General features: G+C 41.8%; 1 protein-coding gene and 1 long non-coding RNA gene across 4 annotated transcripts in view; one reads left to right on the top strand and one right to left on the bottom strand.

The window, feature by feature from the left end:
* LOC140848817 (uncharacterized) overlaps positions 1 to 10,048 on the top strand; it is a 60,904-nt gene extending 50,856 nt beyond the window's left edge. Inside the window, exon 2 of the long non-coding RNA XR_012129980.1 lies at positions 8,770 to 10,048. This is a non-coding gene — a long non-coding RNA (uncharacterized lncRNA). The remainder of the gene's footprint in view (positions 1 to 8,769) is intronic.
* The window catches only part of NMNAT1 (nicotinamide nucleotide adenylyltransferase 1), a 21,236-nt gene continuing 9,921 nt past the window's right edge, over positions 9,871 to 21,185 (bottom strand). For 2 of the 3 annotated variants that reach the window (XM_073233165.1, XM_073233166.1), the window contains exons 3-7: positions 16,464 to 16,634; positions 15,215 to 15,398; positions 12,991 to 13,130; positions 12,278 to 12,674; positions 9,871 to 11,537 (exon numbers count right to left, since the gene is read on the bottom strand). In XM_073233165.1, coding sequence (XP_073089266.1) covers positions 11,468 to 11,537; positions 12,278 to 12,674; positions 12,991 to 13,130; positions 15,215 to 15,398; positions 16,464 to 16,578 — 906 coding nt within the window. In that variant the 5' untranslated portion in view covers positions 16,579 to 16,634 and the 3' untranslated portion in view covers positions 9,871 to 11,467. The remainder of the gene's footprint in view (positions 11,538 to 12,277; positions 12,675 to 12,990; positions 13,131 to 15,214; positions 15,399 to 16,463; positions 16,635 to 21,185) is intronic. The other variant, XM_017646569.3, reaches the window with a different exon arrangement.

Below are 21,185 nucleotides of genomic sequence, written 5' to 3'. Positions count from 1 at the left end.
GTATAACATCCCTTCCACCAGCGCCACAGGCCTACCCAGATCCAAAAGGAGGGAACATGGACTTCATCTCTCAGTGTCACATAGGAAGAAGAGCAGGTGGGGTGGGAGATCTTGTAATAGCCATCTTAGAAAACACAAAGTCTGTCACAGCTGCCTATCCTCATGCTAAGCTACTGCTTCTAACCTAGTCTTTATCAGTAATGAAAGTGCTATTTTGGTTCTCCATTCATTGCTTTTTTAATCTAATTTTTCAAATGGTTTAGAATTTGGACAGAAATAATCAGATGTCTAAAAGAAAAATCTCCAAGAGCCACCTTTGCAAAACAGTCTTCTGATATACAGTTGACCGAACAGCATGGGTTTGAACTGCATGCGCATCCACTTATATGTGGCATTTTTTCAATAAGTACATAGGAAAAAATTTTTTAGATTTGCAACAATTTGAAAAAACTTGCAAAGTCATTATATGATGACTTGAAGCAAAAGGAAGGTGAAGGATCTTAAACTCTCCAATTTAATGAGAACACAGGATGGTTTGATAATTTGAGAACGAGGTGTAGCTTAATAAATGTTAGGATAACAGGAAAAGCAGCTTCTACTGACCAAGAGGCAGCAGAAAATTCCTAGACACCATTATGAAATTCATTGAGGAGAAGGGATATCTGCCTCAACAAGTCTTTACTGTAGATAAAAGTACCCTGTTCTGCAAAAAAATGCCACAAAGAACATTTATTAATAAGGTAGAAAATGTCCATAAAATGACACCAAGTATGCCTGCCTCTCCTGCTTCCCCTCCACTCTCACCTCTTCAGCCTCTGCCACCCCAGAGACAGCAGGACCAACCCCACCTCTGCCTCCTCCTCCTCAGCCTACTCAGTGTGAAGACCTTTATGATGACCCACTTCCACTTAGTGGACAGTACATAATCATCATGTTGTGCAGTTAGCAAACTTACCCGTTGTGTAGTGAAAATCTCACCTTTATTATGTCCCTCCTTCTACTGACTTTGGGTTTCTTTTGTTCTTCTTTTTCTAGTTTCTTTAATTGTGAATTTGAATTGTTTATTTGGGATTCTTCTTGTTTCTTGAGGTAAGCCTGTATTGCTATATACTTTCCTCTTGAAACTGCCTTTGCTGCACCCCACAGATTTGGGCTGTTGTGTTTTTGTTTTCATTTGTCTCCTTGTATTGCTTGATTTCTGTTTTAATTTGTTCCTTGATCCATTGATTATTTAGAAGCATGTTGTTTAGCCTCCATGTGTTTGTAAGTCTTTTTGTTTTCTTTGTGTGATCTATTTCTAGTTTCATAGCATTGTGGTCTGAGAAGCTGCCTGATACAATTTCAGTCCTTTAGAATTTATTGAGGCTCTTCTTGTGGCCTAGTATATGATCCATTCTGGAGAATGTTCCATGTGTGCTTGAAAAAATGTGTATCCTGCTGCTTTTGGATGGAGTGTTCTGTAGATATCCGTTAAGTCCATCTGATCTAATGTATTGTTCAGTGCCCCTGTTTCCTTATTTATATTCTATCTGGTCAATCTGTCTATTGATGTAAGTGGTCTGTTAAAGTCTCCTAAAATGAATGCATTGCTTTCTATTTCCTCCTTTAATTCTGTTAGTATTTGTTTCATATATGTAGATGCTCCTGTGTTGGGTGCATAGATATTTATAATGGTTATAGCCTCTTGTTGGACTGACCCCTTTATCATTATGTAATGTCCTTCTTTGTCTCTTGTGACTTTCTTTGTGTGGGTAAAATTGTAACATTTCCAGAATATCTTGCCTGGCTTTAGTGCATTTACATATCCTCAGGGGTGGAGAGAAGTTCATCTCCGTATCAGTGGGTAATTACCTGGGCAACCGAAGGTGTGTCTGAACCTGAGAGTTTAAATGGAGCGGTTGTTGGCTTGCTCGCTTGCTTCTCCAGAGCAGAGGAGAGAGACGGCCCTGGACTGCAGTTTGTAAGCAATAAACAGGTTTTAAACTTTATTTCTCCCTTTGACTGATTTAGATTTTTAGAGGTATTTTGCCCCGGGATTTTCTTTCCCCAGACTTAACACTTTGTTTTGAAGTCTATTTTGTCTGATATAAGTACTGCTTCTCCTGCTTTTTTCTCCCTATTATTTGCATGGAATACCTTTTCCATCCCTTCGCTTTTAGTCTATGTATGTCACTGGGTCTGAAGTAAGTCTCCTGTAGGAAGCATGTAAATGGGTCTTGTTTCCTTATCCATTCTGGCACTCTGTCTTTTGATTGGTGCATTTTGACTGGTCATTATTGACAGATATGTACTTATTGCCACTTTATTAATTGTTAAAATGTTGGCGGTTTTTTTATATCTCCTGTCCCTTTGTTCCTCTCTTAAACTCTTCTCTTGTGATTGATGGTTTTCTTCAGTGTTGTAATTGGAGTTCTCTCTTTTTTTAATTAATTAATTTTGTGTGTGTGTTGTTTATTGCAGGCTTTAGTTTTGTGGTTACCAAAGGTTCAAGGATAGCTTCTTTTCTATATAATAGTCTATTTTAAATAAATTGCTGATTACTCTAGTTCAAACACAATCTAAAGGTATTTTTTTCTTCTTCCTCTTCCTCCTCCACATTTTTTATATTAGATGTCATAATCGGCACTTTTTGTGTATCCCTTGACTGATTTTGTATATAGTTAATTTTGCTTCTGTTGTTTTAATTTTGTACTTGCTTGGTAATTAGTTGATCTACTACCTTTACTGTGTGTTTATTTTCACTAGTGAAAGCTATTTAGCCTTAGGAGCATTTCTATCTATAGCAATCCCTTTAACATATTGTGTAAGACTGGCTTTGTGGTGGCAAATTCCTTCAACTTTTATTTATCTGGAAATTGTTTACTACCTGCTTCAAATTTAATGATAATCTTTCCAGAGCAGAGGATTCTTGGTTGGAGGTCCTTCTGTTTTAGTTTAAATATATCATGCCACTCCCTTCTGGCCTGTAGAGTTTCTGTAGACGTCTGAGAAGTCTGCTGATAGCCTGATGGGATTTCCTTTATAAGTAACCTTTTATTCTCTGGCTGTCCTCAGCACACTCTCCTTATCCTTGTTCTTTGCCATTTTAATTATTATATGTCTTGGCATTGTCTTTCTAGGGTTCCTTTTGTTAGGGGATCTCTGCCCTTCCATGACCTAAGTGTCTATTTCCTTCCCCAGATTGGGGAAGTTTTCAACTATTAGTTCCTTAAAGAGATTTTCTATCCTTTCGTCTTTCTCTTCTCTTTCTGGTACCTGTTATGTGAATATTATTTTGTTTGGATTGGTCACACAGCTCTCTTATCATTCTTTCATTACTAGAGATCCTTTTTTCTCTGTTCATTAGCTTCTCTGTTTTCCTGTTATCTAATTTCTATTTCATTTCCTGTTTCCTCTACATGATATAATCTACTTCTAAATCCCTCCATTGTATGTTTCATTTCAGATATTGTATTCTTCATCTCTGAGTGGTTCTTTTTCAGATTTTCTATCTCTTTGTTGAATTCCTCCCTGAGATCTTGAATACTTCTCTGTAAATCTTTGAGCATGTTTATGACTTTTATTTTGAAATCTTTACCATGAAGATTGGTGATCTCTGTTTCATGTAGCCCTCTTTCTGGGGTTCTGTCTGGTGTTTTGTTTGGATCAAATTCCTCTGCCGGCTCATTTTGTCAGGGATTCTGTGTTTCTTCCTTTGTATTAGATGTCTCTGCTATGCTCTCTGGCCTAATGAGTAATGGCTTTATGAAGAAGGTGTGCTATGATGCCCAGAAACCTAAGATTCTTTACTCTCTAGTGCCTGGCTCTATTTTGCAGGGGCCCTGGATATTGGCATGCTATGGATGGGGCCACCTTTCTGTCTGGCGTCTGTAGTGGTCTAAGTCTGGGTGGTCAGTTTGCTTGAGCTTCTGCCTTTATGATAAGCTCAGGAATCTCTGTTGAGCTCACTGTGGGTGGGCCTGCAGCAACAGCAGGGCTGCAGGGCTTACGGGGTGGGCAGGACAATGTGCCCTGGCTGGACTTCCAGCACTGGGTTCAAACACCTTCACGGAGGAAGTCGCTCTTGAGGCTGGCTCCTCCAGGCACCTCTCCAGTTGGGCTAAAATAGAACCAAGCAAGCTGGGAGAGTCTCCCTCTGCCTGCTAGGCAGCAAAATCTGCTGCTGCTGCTGCTAGGCCAAGTGGATTGTATGTTGGCAGTGCTCCCAGGGCGGAGCCTCAGGCTGCATTGCCAGCAAGGGGGATGGAGCATCCAGGGCTCCTGAGAGTTCTTGATCGGTTGGGCTGAGGACGGGCTGGGGAGGTATCCTCCACCTGCCCTTTCTCCTGAGAGAGTTCTGTCCAACCCTTGTCTCTTCTGGTACCCCTCCCCCTGCTGGCCCTTCTTTCAAACCGCCACCTCTGCTTTGGGTCTCAGGAGTGACAGAGCATGTCTGTTGGGGGGAGGGCTTGGGTCCCTCTTGATCTTGGCTTTGCCACCTCACCCTTTCTGTATGGTCCTCCTTCTTCCTCAGGTGTAGGGGGTCTGTTCTGCAGTGACCAGGTTGTTTTCAGGTCTATTTGCATTTGCTGTATTTTCTTCTTTTATGTTTTTGGGAGGAGGTTTCCATCTTGCCTTCCTAGTCCACCATCTTTAATCCTTTAATCCTGTATGTTAAAATCTAATAACTGTACGGCAAGAACTATATGAGATGTTTTTGTATCTATGTCATCCCCATCTCCTAAGTATTCATCATATAGAACATCATGTGTGAGACTTGTATGGAAGTGCATAGCCTTACATAGGCATAAGGTGAGTGATAGTTAATATAAAGTTAATTACATGTTAGTTTTCTTACTGTTTTATAACTTTGCTTTAAAGAATTATATTACCATACAGGATGCCACATGCTCTTATAACTGGAGAAACTGCCTATCATCACAAGTGGTTTAAAAAATATATAATGATGTTTCCAATAGTATGTAATGAATATCACTGTAATATTATATGCCATAAAATTTTCATAACCTTTCATTAGTGTAAGGCTTAGGCTACTGTGAACCATTATATCAATTTCACAAGGCTAGCATGAAGCAATCCTATCACTACTGCTTTGTTATCAATGTATGACTCATTTTACCTATAAATAGAATTTTTTTCATATTATCTTTTTATTTTTGATGTCTAGTGTTAATAATACATATAATATCTACAGCGTTTTGTATCACATAAGACAATATTGATGTAGGTGCTGACAGGTGATTCATCTTGTAAACAGATGACATAAACTTATGATATTGATAAATACAGTATAGTATTCTGAATGTATTTTCTCTTCTTTATGATATTAACATTTTTTCTCTGGCTTACATAACATGTAAGCTCATATATGGTATGTACACATACATTATATAATGTATATGACATACAAAATATGTGTTAATCAACTGCTTATGTTATCAGTAAGGCTTCCAGTTAATACCATAGGCTATTAGTAATTACATTGTTGGGAAGCCAGAAGTTACATGTAGATTTTCAACTGCATCGGGTCAGTCCCCCTAACCCTTGCATTGCTCAGGTTCAGCTACACTTCCAATTTACATTCACTCAGCATTATGTCTCTGCTTACTTCCTTCATAATGATCATAATCCATAATTATCTTTTTTTGGTTTTCTATTGACTACCTTTTTCATTTAAGTGTCAAGGGCAGACCATGTTCATCTCATTCACCTTTACAGCATCCCCAAGGGTCTAGCATAGTGCCTGACAAGTGCTCCAGAAATGTTTGTTGAGTTAATAGCTACAACCTTTTTCCAAAGGAGAAACACCTTTTTTTCCCATTTAAAACTGAGGTCTTATTTCCTTTGAGGATCAGTACACAGACATTTCAGTTTGTACACAATTTTTATGTTTGTAATGGTTATCTAAAAAAACCTGTAGTTGTGGTTCTTTCTAAACAGTTGTTACAGATTAAACTTTGGAGGCAAATTTTCCTTAAGAGGATATCAAGTGCCTACTTAATAGGATATTAAATATCTGCAAACGTTGAAATGCTGTTAACATCACTAAGTCCACTAATTCACAATTTCTGAAACAGGTGTGACATCACCTTGCCCAGAATGAGGCTGTTGATTCTTACACAACATTGATTCCTTTGGTGGGATATGGCAGGCTGATATCAAGTCCTGGGATTAGCTGTCCCTTGCCATTTAATGGGTATAGAACCATGAACTCTGACCAGATTCCTGGAGCATGAAGTTTGTTCAAATTCCAGATGACTAAGGGAACAGGATATGGAAAAATCATACTTACTTCCTACCCTTAAAGTCTTATTGTTATAAATGTTGGCCTGAAAGTAAGCTGAAGAAATAACTAATTTAGCATTTGTGCTGGTTGGTATGGCTCTTTGCCAGCTTGAGCAAGGGCCATCTATTATGGATAAGGTTGGAATGCAGTTGAAGGGGACATAGATTGGACTTGCCATGGGATAAAGAGTAACTTTCTCCTCTGCGATTCTGAGATCTTTTTTCCAGACAAGAACCAAAAGTTATGTCTGCAAAGAAAAGGAGGGAGAAATTTATTTGGCCCAATTTGAGCCCTTTCTTTCCTTCAATTTGATACTGGCAAACTGAACCATGAAGTTATAGCCAAGATGACATCCCAATGATGTTTACAAACACGGCTCCTCCTAGACAGTGATGGATGGGAACTAATGAGGGCTGCTTGGAGTGGAACCACTCTCTGTCACTTGATGGAGTGTGATAGTGACCCAGCAGGTTGGTGTGGACGTTATGGTGAGCTTCATAGCAGCCAGACCTCCTCTCCCTGACGCAAGGCAGCAGCGCCATCAAGGAGCGTGGCCCATTTCCAGGGGTAAGACCTGCATTAGTTTGAGGCCAAGCCAATCACAGAAATCCTACCTCCTTTGCCAGTGATTGGTTTTAGGGACAAGCAGGCTTACGTGAATTTGAATCAGCCAGTGAGATATGATGATCATTTTGATAAAGCTGCTGGAAATGCTTGTTTGAGTTCAACAAAGAGCCTTGGGGAGCCAGCCTTTTCCCACTTCTGAACATGAACAAGGAGGCCTTATTACTGGTGACCATTCTGCAATTCAAGGGGCACCAGAATTGGGGCACAGGGACCAGGACAGTAGAATGGAAGGAACCTGCGTCCTTGATGTCACTGTTGATTCCCTGTACCCACAAACCCTGGATCCTGCCCTCTGTCTGTACTTCTGGGTATAAATGTCCTTATTGTTTAAACCACTGGGGAGTTGAGCTTCCTGCTACTTGAAGTGGAAAACATCCTGATATAAACAGTAAGCAAAATCAAGTTACCCTCATCTCCTTAAGCAACTTATTTCCCTTTTTTAGCCTAGTTGAGGGCACAAGCTAACAGTGGTTCAGTTCTAAGCATGCCTAACTCTCTGAAGATACTTACTGTATGTTAAAATACTATTTCATGAGTACTATTCTTTCAACAAAAATATTGTGACTGGAAACCCAGATCTTCTGCTTTGGTAACTGATACTTTTAGCTGTACTATTTTAAAGCCTATTCATCAAGAGAAACTTTGGGCCTGTTGAAGAAGGTTAGGTTAGGCCTGTGCTTCCCTGAGCTGGGATGAAGACCACCAGGCCCTTCGGCCTTGCATTCTATACTCTGCTGTGGAGGGAAAGATGCCAGCAAGGCCTTTGAAATCGGGATCTTACACATTCCAACTGATTTCCCACAAAACTGCTTTTCTTGAGAACTTCAGGCCAACTGGGTGAGGCCAAATGATGTTTTTAAAAACACCTCCTTTCTTCATTGACTCTCCTTTGCTTCTTAGATCCTCATGCTAGTCTTTAGTGCAATTGTTTTAACATACAAATTAGATTCAAGCACTCCTCACACTGAAACCACATACCTGACACTTGATTTAAAAGACTCCAGCAAAACAGAAAACATGGTGCAGATGAAGCAGGAGTGGCAGAACGTTGATTCAGGTTGGGTGATATGTATGGACTCTTATCACCATGACACTATTATTATACTATTGTCCCTATTTTGTCTTCGTTTATTTTCCTTAGTGTTTTAAAATGCAATTTGTGTCATGTTACCCACTGGTTTGGAAAAACCTATCAGGCAGTTTGACTTGATTTGGGAAACTCTTGTCTGCTGTAGTCATTTAGACTTGGTAAGACATTTGGGGCAGAAATAGATCTGAATTCTATGATGAAATTGGGGTGGCAGTTTCATCAAGGGAGGGATCTTCCCTGGGAATGGGAATTCCCCACCTTGTGGCAGGCACCACTGCAACAGGTCAGAAACCTTCTCTGGGACATACAGAGCTCCCCTCCTCCTGCGCCCCACAGCCCATCCCACATGCTCAGCCTCAGTGGGGCCTGTTTGCTTGCGGAGCCCCCAGTGGAAGGAATGCTCTTCTCCATGCCTCCTCCTGCGTTGTTTCTCCCACCCAAGGTCACTGGAGTTGGCCAAAAAGCAAAACAGAAACAGGACTCATGAACTTCAGATAAATGACAAATAATTTGTAATGTAAGGAACTCCCCCTTGCTCCCACCCCAATGCTGTCCCTCCTGGTTTCCTGTCCTGCAGGGCCTGAGGGCATGGAGTTTCAGGGAACCTTCCAGTGGTTCTGGACAGTCCCTTGCACATGCTCAAAGTGCAGTATTTTTTTCTCCCACTAACTGCAGGCCACCTGGCAGCAGAGGCTGTGTTGTACTTGCGTGCTGTCCCCTGCGCATTGCATGCTGCTGTTCTAACAAATGCGTCCTGCTCTTACAGGAGGGAGACAGGTGGCAGCTCAGAGCTGTGAGGAGCCCGTGCAACCCTCCATCAGGCCCAACAACATCTGAGCTAGAAGGGGCCTCAGAGATGACAGTGTTACTTCCAGAAAAGGACTCAGTCAAATGACTCCCCAGTCGGCTGGCTGGCAGGCCTGGCACAAGAACTCTGCCTCCCAGGAAAGCTGCTTCCGTTCTCAGGCCACAGTGCTGCAAGGTGGCCATATGGTCCTAGCATGGGCACCTGGGTGCGTTTTCTTTCTTTGCTGGTTAGGAGGAGTTATGGCTCATGCCACCTCATCCCCCTGGGCGTATACTGCCCTAGAGGCGAGGAATTGACAACACTGGGCAAGTTCAACTTCGTCCTGTGTGGACTGAACACATCACTTGTCACCATCAGACTATCAATACTATTCAAAGTGGTTTTTTTTTTTTGTATTCATCCACTTAGGGTGGATGGAAATGTCAAAATATGGTTAAAATTTCATTTTCTGAAAACTAGTATGTTACATGAGGAGGAGACAGGTTATGGGCACAGGCCCTGAAGACACACTGCTCATTCCAGCCTTCCCACTAGTCACTTAGACATGCCCAGCCTCTCTGTACGGCACTCATTAGCACATGCCCAGCACACAGTAGGTGCTCAGAAAGTGTCAGCATTACAAAGGGCAAAAAGGACCACTAGTGAGCTCCAGATTTCAGGCACATGCTGCTTGTACATCCTTACAGTTGGGCGGATGCCACAGTGAACGTTTTAGATCAAGAGGCCTTTGGAAACAATGGCAAAGAAATGAATGTCCCGAAGCACCCAGAAAGAAATGTTGAAGGAGCCTACCTCACAATGCTCCCCGAGCTTGGGGAAAGGAAAATAGCAACCCTGTCACTGCCACGCAAGTGGACCTGGAGGGGATGCCTCCCACTCTGTGGTGAGGTCCTGGAGAATCAGGAATAAGGAAGAGCATCCTTTGAATGCCAGGAGAGGAAACTTCCCTTTGGCTCAATCTTTTGATGACCAGAAGAACCTGCTCCCCGTATACAAGCTGTTTGCTGTCCACACACTTAACCACTAAACAGGTAAGAAACAAAAAAATCTCTCCATATGTAGTATGTACAGCTGAATGAAGCTGCCAGTCAAGGCCTTTTACTATAAGTTCATTTGCTGCAAATTGTACAATGTAAGGGGTAAAGGAGTACAACAAATAAAAAACACCAGCATCAAACAAACAAAACAGCAGCTTTACATATTTCCTCAACTCTAAATTTGTATTACACAAGCAAATTATGAAAAAGTCATGATAGGGAATAAATAATGGCAGTTTCCTCTTCTTCAGCGGAAGTCACAACAGTTGTTACTATTTATTCTCCGGTGAAGTTCATTGTTCTGATTTCCATTATCTGAAGAGGGAGTTCTGTCCTTGAGGACACCCCAAACTAGGTTATTATGCTGTGGCATTAGCAGCATCCTTGGTAGTAGCACAAAGAGCCAAGCTAACTCGTTCTGTGTGCAAAGCTGTTGATCAACAAAGAGCACAAAAGTATCATTATTACCAGGTCTCCTGGGAGGGTCCCCACCTGCTTATGCAGCGGGTCCTGAGGTCAATATACTAACAGCTGAGCAGGGTGGGTACTTCTAGGTAGGAAGGCACCTACCTAGTATAAGAGAAATTTCTGGCATTGGAAACTTGCAGTTTACACATACTTCAGATGAACGAAATATAGTTTTCCATGAGAAGAAATCAAAGTTAAATTTTGGTAGCTTTCTCTGCTTCTAGACTTCTGTTTTTCAGTACTGCCCCAACTCTTCAACTCCAAAAAGCTAAGGCAGGGAAGAAAGTCCCTCATCTCTCTGCGCTGAGATCCTGTCATTCATTCTGCAGAGACTGACACCCGTGGGGTCAGGCATTGCACTACTTCCTGGCTCTCTGGGAAGTCAGCCTGCCAGCTTTAGTAAGGACAAATCAGGAGATGCAGCATTTACATTTGCCAACTTTATCATTTAACTTTTTAAACTGGATTCAGACCTTCCTATACAATTAAATTACACAGTTGTAAGTACATTGCAGTTATAAATCCTTAATGATTTATAGTGTAGGTCTGAAATAAAAACTGTAAAAAGGTAAACTTTTCAATTTAGTGTAGGTTTGAGTAGTGTAATGTGAAGTTTCAAATATAAATTGTAAAAAGGTAAATTGTTTTCATTAGAAATTTAACTTTAGTCATATTTCTACCACAGAATGATTTGTACAAACCATAAAACTATATAAAAAGTTATTTCTGGTCTTTTTGTTTTTACCAATTGATAAAACTTCAACAAAATTTTAATCAATATCAAACCATGTAAAAAGCTTGTATTTGTTACATACAACTGGGATTCATTTCTTATTTGGGAGTCCTACTCTGGCTAAAAGCCATACACAAGGATAAGAAGAAAAAAAACAAAACAGACCCATTTTCTGCTAAAATTTACAAAGTGCTGATTCACGGTGGGCTGAAACAGAACCAGCAGGGCTGTTCAGAAATTCAGGAGTTTAGATTGAGATCATGGGAATTCCTCCACAAGCCATTCATCAATGCTCACAATTCTGAACGGGAGGAGCTGCTGGGCTGACCCACTGCGGCATTTCTCATGTTCTTAGGGTCTCCATCTTTTGATTACTGGGCTATCAATAAAGGCTAAGAGCACTGATACTTAAAACCTTTTAATAAGACTCCTCATTCTCCATAGTTCTCTCTCTTCCAACTAGTGTGATGTCATCGCTGAAGTTGTTCCTGAAAATAAAAGGTGGCGGATGGCTAGGGCTAGAACACGAGCCACAGCAGGCTAAGAGAGTGTGTAGGACATGTAAGGCAGGGGCTCTCTACCTCTGGTGGGCATCAGAAACACTGATGTACCTATCCAACATCTGAGGGCTTGGACCCCTCTCCCAGACACCAAAGGGGAAGCTCCAGGCAGGTGTGTGCCTCTCTGATATGTGCCAGAGAGAACGAACTATTGGCATCAAGTTTCTGCCAGGCACATTCACAACCTGTTATCTTGAATAGCTGGCGATGACTGATCAGTGGTGCATTGTACAAAAGCACAATTTTAAGACTTACTTCCTCGGCTACCCTCCATGAAGACTGCCTAGAAACAGGCATGCATAAAATGTTAGTTCCCTTCATAACTGAAGTTAGGATTTTAAATGGACTCTTGCTTTCCACACTTGGCTTATGTGGTAAAGTCAGGATGTCCTTTTGACTTCTAATTTGCAGTTAGTTTGATTAATGTTCTGGTTAATGCTGTTCATCTCTTGTTTTACAGATAAAGGATCTGTAAATAAGACCATATTGAAAACATTCATCTTAGCAATTTCTGATAAAAAGATAAACCTGATTTTAATTTACTACTGATTTTTACTGAAATTTTAAGCTTTAATTTATGAAACAGGATCACAGTTCCTCTCCCCGCTAATACCGGATTGTTTCAGATTCCCAAGGGGAGGTCCACACTGTGCTGCGGAATTTCTTACGAGTTAGCTTCGGCAGCATTTCTCTGCAAAGGAGCCAGGATCACCCCGACATTCCTCTCTTCACTCTCGGGGCTGTACAAGTTATACTTTTCAATATATTCCTGGACAAGATCTGGTACCAAGTAGCGAATGCTCTGGCCCCTTCTGAGGGCCCGCCGGATCTTTGTGGCTGAGATGTCGTTGGTGATCCATTCATCCACCAGGTGAATGTTGTTCTGATGTTTCCATAGCACATCGGATTCATAGATGAATTTCTGGGCATCATTTCCAGCCCGAGTAATACAGACGAGCCCATACTCTTCCACGATTTGGGCAATATCCTCACTCTTCCACAGATTAGGAACTCCGAAGGACTCCAAGAAATCTGCCCCACACAGCAGCATTACCTTTGGCACACCTGGGGAGGAGAACACAGCTTCGGGGTTTGCTCTCCCAGTAACCCCTTGCATCAAAACGAATGTGTGTGTGTGTTCTTCTGGCTAGAGGTCAAAGTACTGACCTAACTCAGATTCTCCAAAGAGATCCAGGACACCTCACAAGTTAAAGAGAACTAAGCTTGGGGTACCTTTACTTCTCTGTCCTTCCTGTCATAAAACAAGGGGATTTTCCAGGCACCCACACATACTGAATATGAAATGAAAACATAAAGTGGGCTTGCTGAGCTCTAGAATCCTATCACCTCTAGTCAGAAAGTCCTGGTAAATCATACAGACCTTTTCTTGGCTCTAGGGGCTTCTTCTGACTATAATCTTGTCTTTGTTCAACCCACTTCCTCTTCTGTCCAGGCCTTTCCAGCACAGGTGAGTCCTGCTGACGATCACAGCTCCCAGCCTCCAGTTTCTCTTGATGGTACCTGTATGCCGACAAAGCAATAGAACATTCTGCTTTCTCACTAAGCTCAACTGAAGTATCGTCCCTCTGAGATGCCTAAGAGCCTCTGACCCACTGTTAAAGGCTGGACGGTGCCTGACCAGTCAGAATGGATGCTGACCACTCTGTACTGCTGGGTACTGGCTTCAGGGAATTGAAAGAAAGGAAATCCTGGGAACACAACAAATGGTAGCTATTACTATTCTAAACTTTATGTGTCTGTGTCATAATAATAAGAGTTAACATTAATTACTATGTGTTAAGCACTGAGTTAACATTACTTATTTGTATGTGTTAAGCACTATACTAAGTCCTTTGCATGGATTATATGATTAAATCTTCTCAACATCCCGCGTCATAAGTACTATTGGTTAAGAGTAGCACTGCCATCATGCAGGGGAAGCAAAGCCTCAGAACTGCAACTCCAGCCCCCAGCACAGTCCTTGGGACATGGGAGGCCTTCAATATCAAGGAAGGTTTTCGTTATTATGAAGCAAACTGTATTACTGCCACCATCCTATCAGAACTGTTTGTTGTCCTCTCTGAGAGGAGAGCGCTCATTTGCCAAGGTCATTTAGCTTAAAAGTAGCGGAGCCAGGATTTGAACCCTGCAGTCTGGCTTCATAGCCCATGCTCTTGACCACGTAAAGTGTGTGGTTTGACGTGGTAACAAGAACTACAATGCCAAGGAAAAGGTCAGGTCCTAGAGAGGGGCAAGTATGAAGCCTATAAGGAAGGGACCACAGGCAGGATCTGTTACCTTTGTTCTGACAGGAGAACGCCACTGCTTTACAGTTGTGAGAAGTTACCTAAGTAACATGAACTACACTTGTGGGAGTCCAATGGGTCTTTTGTTCCCCTTAGTCCCTTCCCTCTTGAGTAGCTGAGTGAATATGTAATGGACAATAAGGTTACGTGGAGCTAGAGACCAGAGGGCTAGGTGGTACGGTGGGGATGCAGGAGCCTGGTGTCTGATGGGAGAATTTCTGGCCAGTGAAAAGGCGGATTCTTCTCCCTGCCAAGCCTGCAAAGTAAATCTTCTTGGGGATTTGCGGTGCTAGATACTGTCTGTTGGCTCAGGGTCCCGTCCTACCCTAACTACGCCCCCAGAGGTCCTCACAGCGGACTGGATGTGACTGAGATGTTGCTGATGAGATTCACTCATGAGAGACTGGGAAGGAAGAAGAGAGCAGAGGCCATCTTCCTGCCCTTTGGAGCCTGACAAGCAGTCTCTCGGTGTGAGTACGGTGGCTGGACTGTTCTCTGCAGTCCCATCACCAACTTTAGGAGACGGGGCAGGGTAAGACCAGCACTGGTGTCAGCGGTCAGTCAGGAACAGTTTCTTGAACTCCGAGTGCAGCTAATAAGGTGTGACCTTGAAACAAACCCAACTTCCATTCCTCCAGCCCTTTTAACACTTTGCTCCAAACACCCGGAGTAGTTTCCAATTCCTATCTGAACCCCAACTGATCCAGTCAGAACCAGAAGGTTCAGAACACTAAGGAAAGACATTAGACAGGTCTTTTAGAAAGCCCTCTTATTTTATACACGAGATATTATTACATAATAACTAGGTATTACTCACTCTGGTTTCTGAATCCTTAACTGGAATTATTTCAAAGGTATGAACACAGATTTGTGACAAGCCCTATAATGTCACGGAAGCAGCACACAAAATCAAGTCTGTCCTTGACTGAGCACCACGGTTTTCTTCCCTAAATGACCTGCCTCTCTATTTTACACCTAAGAAGATTGATGACAATAATATTATCTTACAATTTTGCCTTTCTTATTTGTGGCAGAGACAGATCAAGCCATTCTCTAACAGAAAATTACATAGCAATGTGTGCAAAAATCTTAAAACAAAAGACATAAAGGCTAAGGGACCCCCTGCTCGGTGGATGGGCTCCACGCCTCACACAGGAATGGCATAACCTGAGCCTTTTTAACCTAGAGACAGTCTTAAAAATCTGTATGTTCACAGACAGAGGCAGCACTGAAACAGCAAAAGCCACACAGGCCCCCAACCATTTCCACGGAACTGACAGTCGATTTCACCAAGAATACCTTAGCACCTTCACAGTCTCTATCCACTCCTTCTGAAGACTCTCCCAGGTATCAACTTCCACCCATCTTGAATTCTTGGTGGCAAGTTCTGCCATGATAACTCGATGATGGGCAGAGATGAGTCCTTTCTTCTTATATGCATCACCAACTGGAGATATTATGCCTTTGATAACTCTAAACTTTCCTGGATGAAGAGTTAAGATTTGATATGAGGTGTAACAAATTAGATTTCACACACAGGACATATCAATCTGGTTTTATAATCACAGATCCCCTTATTTTTTTAAGCAGGAATTCAGGGTGGTTTCTTTCTTTATTCATTCATTCACTCACTTATAAATGTGGTTAAATACACATAAAATTGACCATTTTAGGTGCACAGTTCAGTGGCATTAAGTACGTGCACACTGCTGTATAGCCGTCACCACCATCTCCAGAACATTTTCATCTTCCCCAACTGAAACTCTGTACCCATTAAATACTCCCCATTCCCCAGTACAGTTTACATTTTGATTGATATTGTCAAGTTGCCCTGTGAAAAGCGTTACTGTCCACCTATAGTGTACATAAGAGTCCATTTCTCCCCAAGCTCTGATACCATATACTATCAAGTTTAAGAATGTCAATGTGATGGGCAAAATTGATCTCATTTAAAATTTTAGTTCTATTAGTTTTATCTGAGTTTACTTAGTTTTCGTTTAGTAATCCTTGTTATTAGTGAGTCTGAGCACCCATCCCCCTATCTATCACATATAGCATGATCATTTATGTAACAAAACAAAGTAACACTGTGTGAATGTGGAGAGAGGATTTTCCACCTTTTAGGGTCCTTGGTTGGGTCTGAAAATCAATCTGACAAAGACATATTAGCAGGAGAAAAACATACAAATTTATTTAATAGGTTTATGTGACATAGGAGCCACCAAAAGGAAATGAAGAGCCCCCAAAACAGTTAAACCTGAGTATTTCTATGCTAGGTTCCATGAAGGGTAGACAGCTGTGGAGAAATATGGCAGGTCAGAGTATGAGGCAGTTCAGTAAACCAGGGCCACTTAGCAAGACCCGTTTGTTCGGAGGCTTCTCAGCATCCCTTTGTCTCGGGAGACGAGGCTGCTCCTCTCCTCCACAGGGAGGGCGCCTCTCACAGGAAGTTTATGGCCCGCCCACCTTAGGGGAGATGGGCAGGGAAGAGGGACCTACTTTGGTAGGTATCCTGGGCCCCATTATCAGGTTCGGTTGCTGTCCCTACCTGTTGCATTCATGTAGTCCTTGGCCAGCTCAAACAACCTAAGGTGCATGTTGGTGACAGGATTAAAGGAACCACAAGCAAGGAGAACCACTTCTGTCTTCTCGGAATTTTCCATGCTGAAAATTTGAAGTTGTTGATCTAAACAGAAAACTCCGACATCTTCCTTGTTGTCTACAAAGGAAAATAAAATAAGCTTAGTTCCAATGTCCTTCCACATTCTCATTCCAAGGAGATGGATAAAAATATTTGACCTCAATGACTATGGTCGATGAATTGCTGAAATGGCCCCATTTCTCCACCCTTCCTTTTCAGTGTGGATTCACAGCTCCTACCACAAAGGGATGGAATCTTCTTCCCGCTCTGTTGACTTGCTTTGGCCAAAAGAACGTGGCAGACATGAGAGTGCGCCAGATCTGAGCTAGGCCTTTGAGGCTTTGTACACTTCCACTTTCTTTTGGACACCTGCCTCTGCCATGAAAACAAGCCCCAGATGGCCTGCGGAGGAGGACAGAACATGTGGGAGAGCTGGTGCTTCCGTGGATAGACAGCTAACCGTTAGCTTCGTGGCTGAGGCTGCCCTAGACCTGTCAAAACACAGACAACATGCCCAGACACACAAACAAGCCCAGGTGACATCAGCCAAGTCTCCTCAGTTCAGCAAACCCACAAGCTGACCGTAGACTCATGAGCGAAAATGAATGTTTACTGTAAGGTTGCTGAAGTTTTGTGATTGCACTACTGCGGCCAAGTTAACTCATACAGTGACATTATCATCTACCTAATGCCCCTTAATGAACACAGCATTATCACTTTCAAATGAGTAGTAGTTTACAGTTTACAAACTCTTTTTTGTATTAATTGCTCTATTTGATCATTCTATAACCCTAATGAAGTAATGTGAGACAACTTATTTAAAAACTTTATAAAATTTATTAAATGAATTCATGAATTCACTAGAAATTCCAGGGCGACAAAAAGCCCATAATGAAAACCAAGAGTCATCAACACATCCTGCTCACCCACGTCCTTTAAAGGCAACCACTTTTAACTTTTTCACCTGTTTCTTTGGAAGGTTCTACCGTAATTCGATATTTTGTGTTCATGCTATTTCTGAATTTATCCAGTGTACACAATGTCTATTTACTTTCTCCCATGATCTAAGAGGATTAGCTCTCATACACCCTCACTACCTTCTCCAAACTTTGACATATATATAAAATCTCTAGTCTATGTTGAAAATCATCTTCTGGAATTCTGAAGGCGTTGCTTCTAGGCTGCAGTGTTAATGGTGGGAAATCCAAAGGCACTCCAATTCTGGATCCTCTGAATGTGACTTATTTTTTTCTTCCTTGAAGCTTGTAAGGTCTCCCCTTTATCCCCAGTATTCTGAAATTTTATAATGATGTCCTCTAGTGTGGTTCCATTTTTGTCCATTGTGTTGGGCACGGAACAGGCCCTTTCAATACCAAAACTTAAAGCCTTCAGTTCTGGAAAATGTGCTTGAATTATTTCACATGACTTTCTGCCTTCCATTTTCTCTGTTCTACTTGGAAATGCCTATTATTTGGAAGTGAAGCACCTGGACTGGTCTTCTGATTTTTTATTTTTTCTATTTTCTGCCTCTTGCCTTCATGCTCTAACCTCAAATGTCTTTAATTTCATTCTCTAATTCACATATTGAGCTTTTCATTTCTGCTGTTATAGTCCTAACTTCTAAGACCTTTGTCCTCTGAAGGTTCTTTTTTATGGCATTTGATTCTTTTTGCCAATGCATTCTCTTCTCTCTCTACCAATATTAATAGTATATTTTAATTTCCCTTCAGAAAGAGCTGACAGGAAGTTCTGAGTGGATAGGTAGGGCTTGTGCACAGTGGGCTTCACTGTATGGCTGTCGAGATAGCAGGTCCTTTCCCCTCGACTGGTCACAGTCCACAGAAAAGTGTCCCCCAATCTCCTGCGTGTACAGCATCAAAGTTAGGAACCTATGCTCTGAAATCAGACTTGCCTCGGTTCAGACCACAGCACCAAATGCATGTGCTGGATGATGTGAGCAACTTGACCCTAACCTAACCTTCCTTTTGTCCCAGTCTTCTCAATCTTAAAACGGAGAAAATAATAGTATTTATACCTCATGACTGTCGTATACCTATGACAGTACACAAAACTGTGCTTGGCAAGTGAAAAGCACACTCTAAATGTAGCTATTATTAGCATTGCATATCATATTGCTACAGTTAACTTTTTAATTACAAAAACATTAATTTCAAATGGTTCTACCAAATATTACTGCTTTATTAAATCTGTTTGTTTCTGGAGGCTTTTTCTCCCAGAACTCTTTCTCTAGTCAAGACTAAAAATGCCTAATCTTTTGTGCAACTGTCATTCTGAAATCCTTTTCATCTCTCTGCTGAGTTAGAGCCCCTATTTCTTAGGCCACATCATTGCCTTTCTTTGCTTTATTTCCTCATTTCTCTGAAGCATATCCTCGAGTTGCTTCATAATAAAGGGTACATAGGAAACAAAGTAAGTTTGATTGTCATTTTTCTTCCTTCAGAGAGGAATAGCTTAACTGAGAGAATTAGAGGTTGAAATTGTTTTCTTTAAAATCATGAAGGCATTTTTAAATTTCTTCTGTTTTCTAGCATCCGACACTGCTGTTGAAAGCCTGCTGCCATTCTGATTCTTGTTCCTTTTTATGTAACTTTTTCTTTTTGGAAGATTTATAGAATATTCTTTACCTCCAATGCTCTGAAATGCCATAATGCCATGTCTTAGTGGGGGTCTCTTTCATTCACTGTGCAAGTGATACTCAGTGAACTTTTCTGCCTCAACTTCAAATCACTCAGGTCTGGGTTATTTCTTTGATAAACATGCTTTGTTAACTGTCAGTAAGTAACATACTTTTGCTATTAATAAGATTTCTTAAACATGCTTATATATCAAAATAATCATTCTGAGAGCTTACAAATGTAATTCCTACAAGGCCAAATTACTCAAAGCACTTTGGGAACTTTTGGAGAATTATCTGTAGGGCCTGAACTATTTCCATCATATAGAAATATAGTGAATGCCAACAAGCCAACACTTGCATGATACTTTGCAACTTACAAAATACTTTCATACACATAATTTAATCCCCACCACAAAAAATCCAGCCAAAGGTATTTAGCTTGTTTCAAATAATAAATTATTGCTAGATATTTTGTTTCTTCCAGTTAATCTTCAGGTTTTTCTCATTTTCCAGTATTACAAACATCTCAAAGAAGAAATAATGGGTTGGGAATGAACTGGAAATTAAGACTGGTAAAACACCTCACTGTGCACTTCTAAGACTTGGCCAATACTCAGAAGATCTGTCGGGACCATTTATGTGTAGCCCGTAGTGTTCAGACCCGGTTGCTAGGGTGACCAACTTGCTTTCGCTCGGATTCTGTGCTGTCATGAGACAAAGCTGGAGAGGGGCAGAACCAGAGGCAGAATTTAAGTTTCCTGACCCTAGGCCCTCTCATCAAAAGGAAAAATGGGAGACAAACTGGAGCTCTGTAGTTAGAAGTGAGCCCTCCTGGCTGAGGAGTTGAGGAATGTGCACTTTAATCCCTTAGGCAATGAGAGCCTTTGATGGTTTCTGAGCAACGGAGTTCACACCAGGGTTCTAGAAAAATAATGTGACGTGGGTGTTTAGAACCTTTATTTGGTTGTATGAACTTGACCAAATCACTTAACTGTCTTAAGTTTCCTTGGCTGTCAAATTGGGATGCCAACCAATTTCAGTTACTTTGAGGATAATACATGGTAAAACACTGCACATATTTCTTGGCACAATGTTAAAATAAGTAGTAGCTGTTAATTGTGAGGATGGTGATGCTATGATGATGATAATGCTACTGGAAAGGGCAAAACCAGAGAGGAAGGCCAGTTACAAAGGCACAGTGCCTTGATTTGAGTACAGTCAGTGGGAATGGAAATAAGAAACATTTATTCAGTTAACTATTTGGGGCCTTCTCCAAAGGAAGCACAGAGGTAGGGACCACAGGGAAACTATTACTGATAGGAAATAAAGGCGAGAAGGGTCAGCTGTGTTCCACATGGCACTGAACTGAGTTCTTTGGTAAGAATGATTTAAATGTCCTGCTTGGGATTATCATCCCTAGTGATGACCAACCCATGTTCATGATGATTACCAGGGTTCACCTGGGGCTTATTCCTACCCCTCCCACCCCTACCCCCTAGTCCCACACAAAGGATCTGTGGTCTTATGCGGTGGTGGTGACTGCAACCTCCCCACATGCCCTGGGACACAGCGAATCAGGGTATCCTGCCAGCTACTGAGCAGGATCTCAGGGATGTGGTGCAGGGGCTGGGTTCAGTGGGAGCCCAGGGTCAGTTGCAGCCCCACTCAGCTCCTTTCAGTCTTTCCCCAAGGGAGCTGCTCCAAGATCAGGGAAGGATGAACACAGGGTTCAAAGGCCCTCCTGAACCTTGGGGATGAGCTCAGGCTTCCAGGTCCTCCCCAGGGGAAGGGCTGGGGAAGGGTTAGGTTTGGAAGGTGATCCCTCACTTAAACGAAGCTCTCTCCCTTGTCTTTCAGGACCTGTCTCAAATATCTAGCTCAATTCTATTAAATCACTGTGAACACAGCCAACTTGAGCTCAAACTAGACTCTGGACCCTCCCAGCCGCAAAGGAATTAAGTTCCGGTGCACTCCTATCATAGCCCAGTGGC

This window comes from Manis javanica, chromosome 4 (genome assembly GCF_040802235.1).
Source record: "Manis javanica isolate MJ-LG chromosome 4, MJ_LKY, whole genome shotgun sequence".
Lineage (NCBI taxonomy): Eukaryota > Metazoa > Chordata > Mammalia > Pholidota > Manidae > Manis > Manis javanica.
The sequence above is the reverse complement of the archived record's forward strand: the minus strand, read 5'-3'. Positions and strand labels throughout refer to the sequence as shown.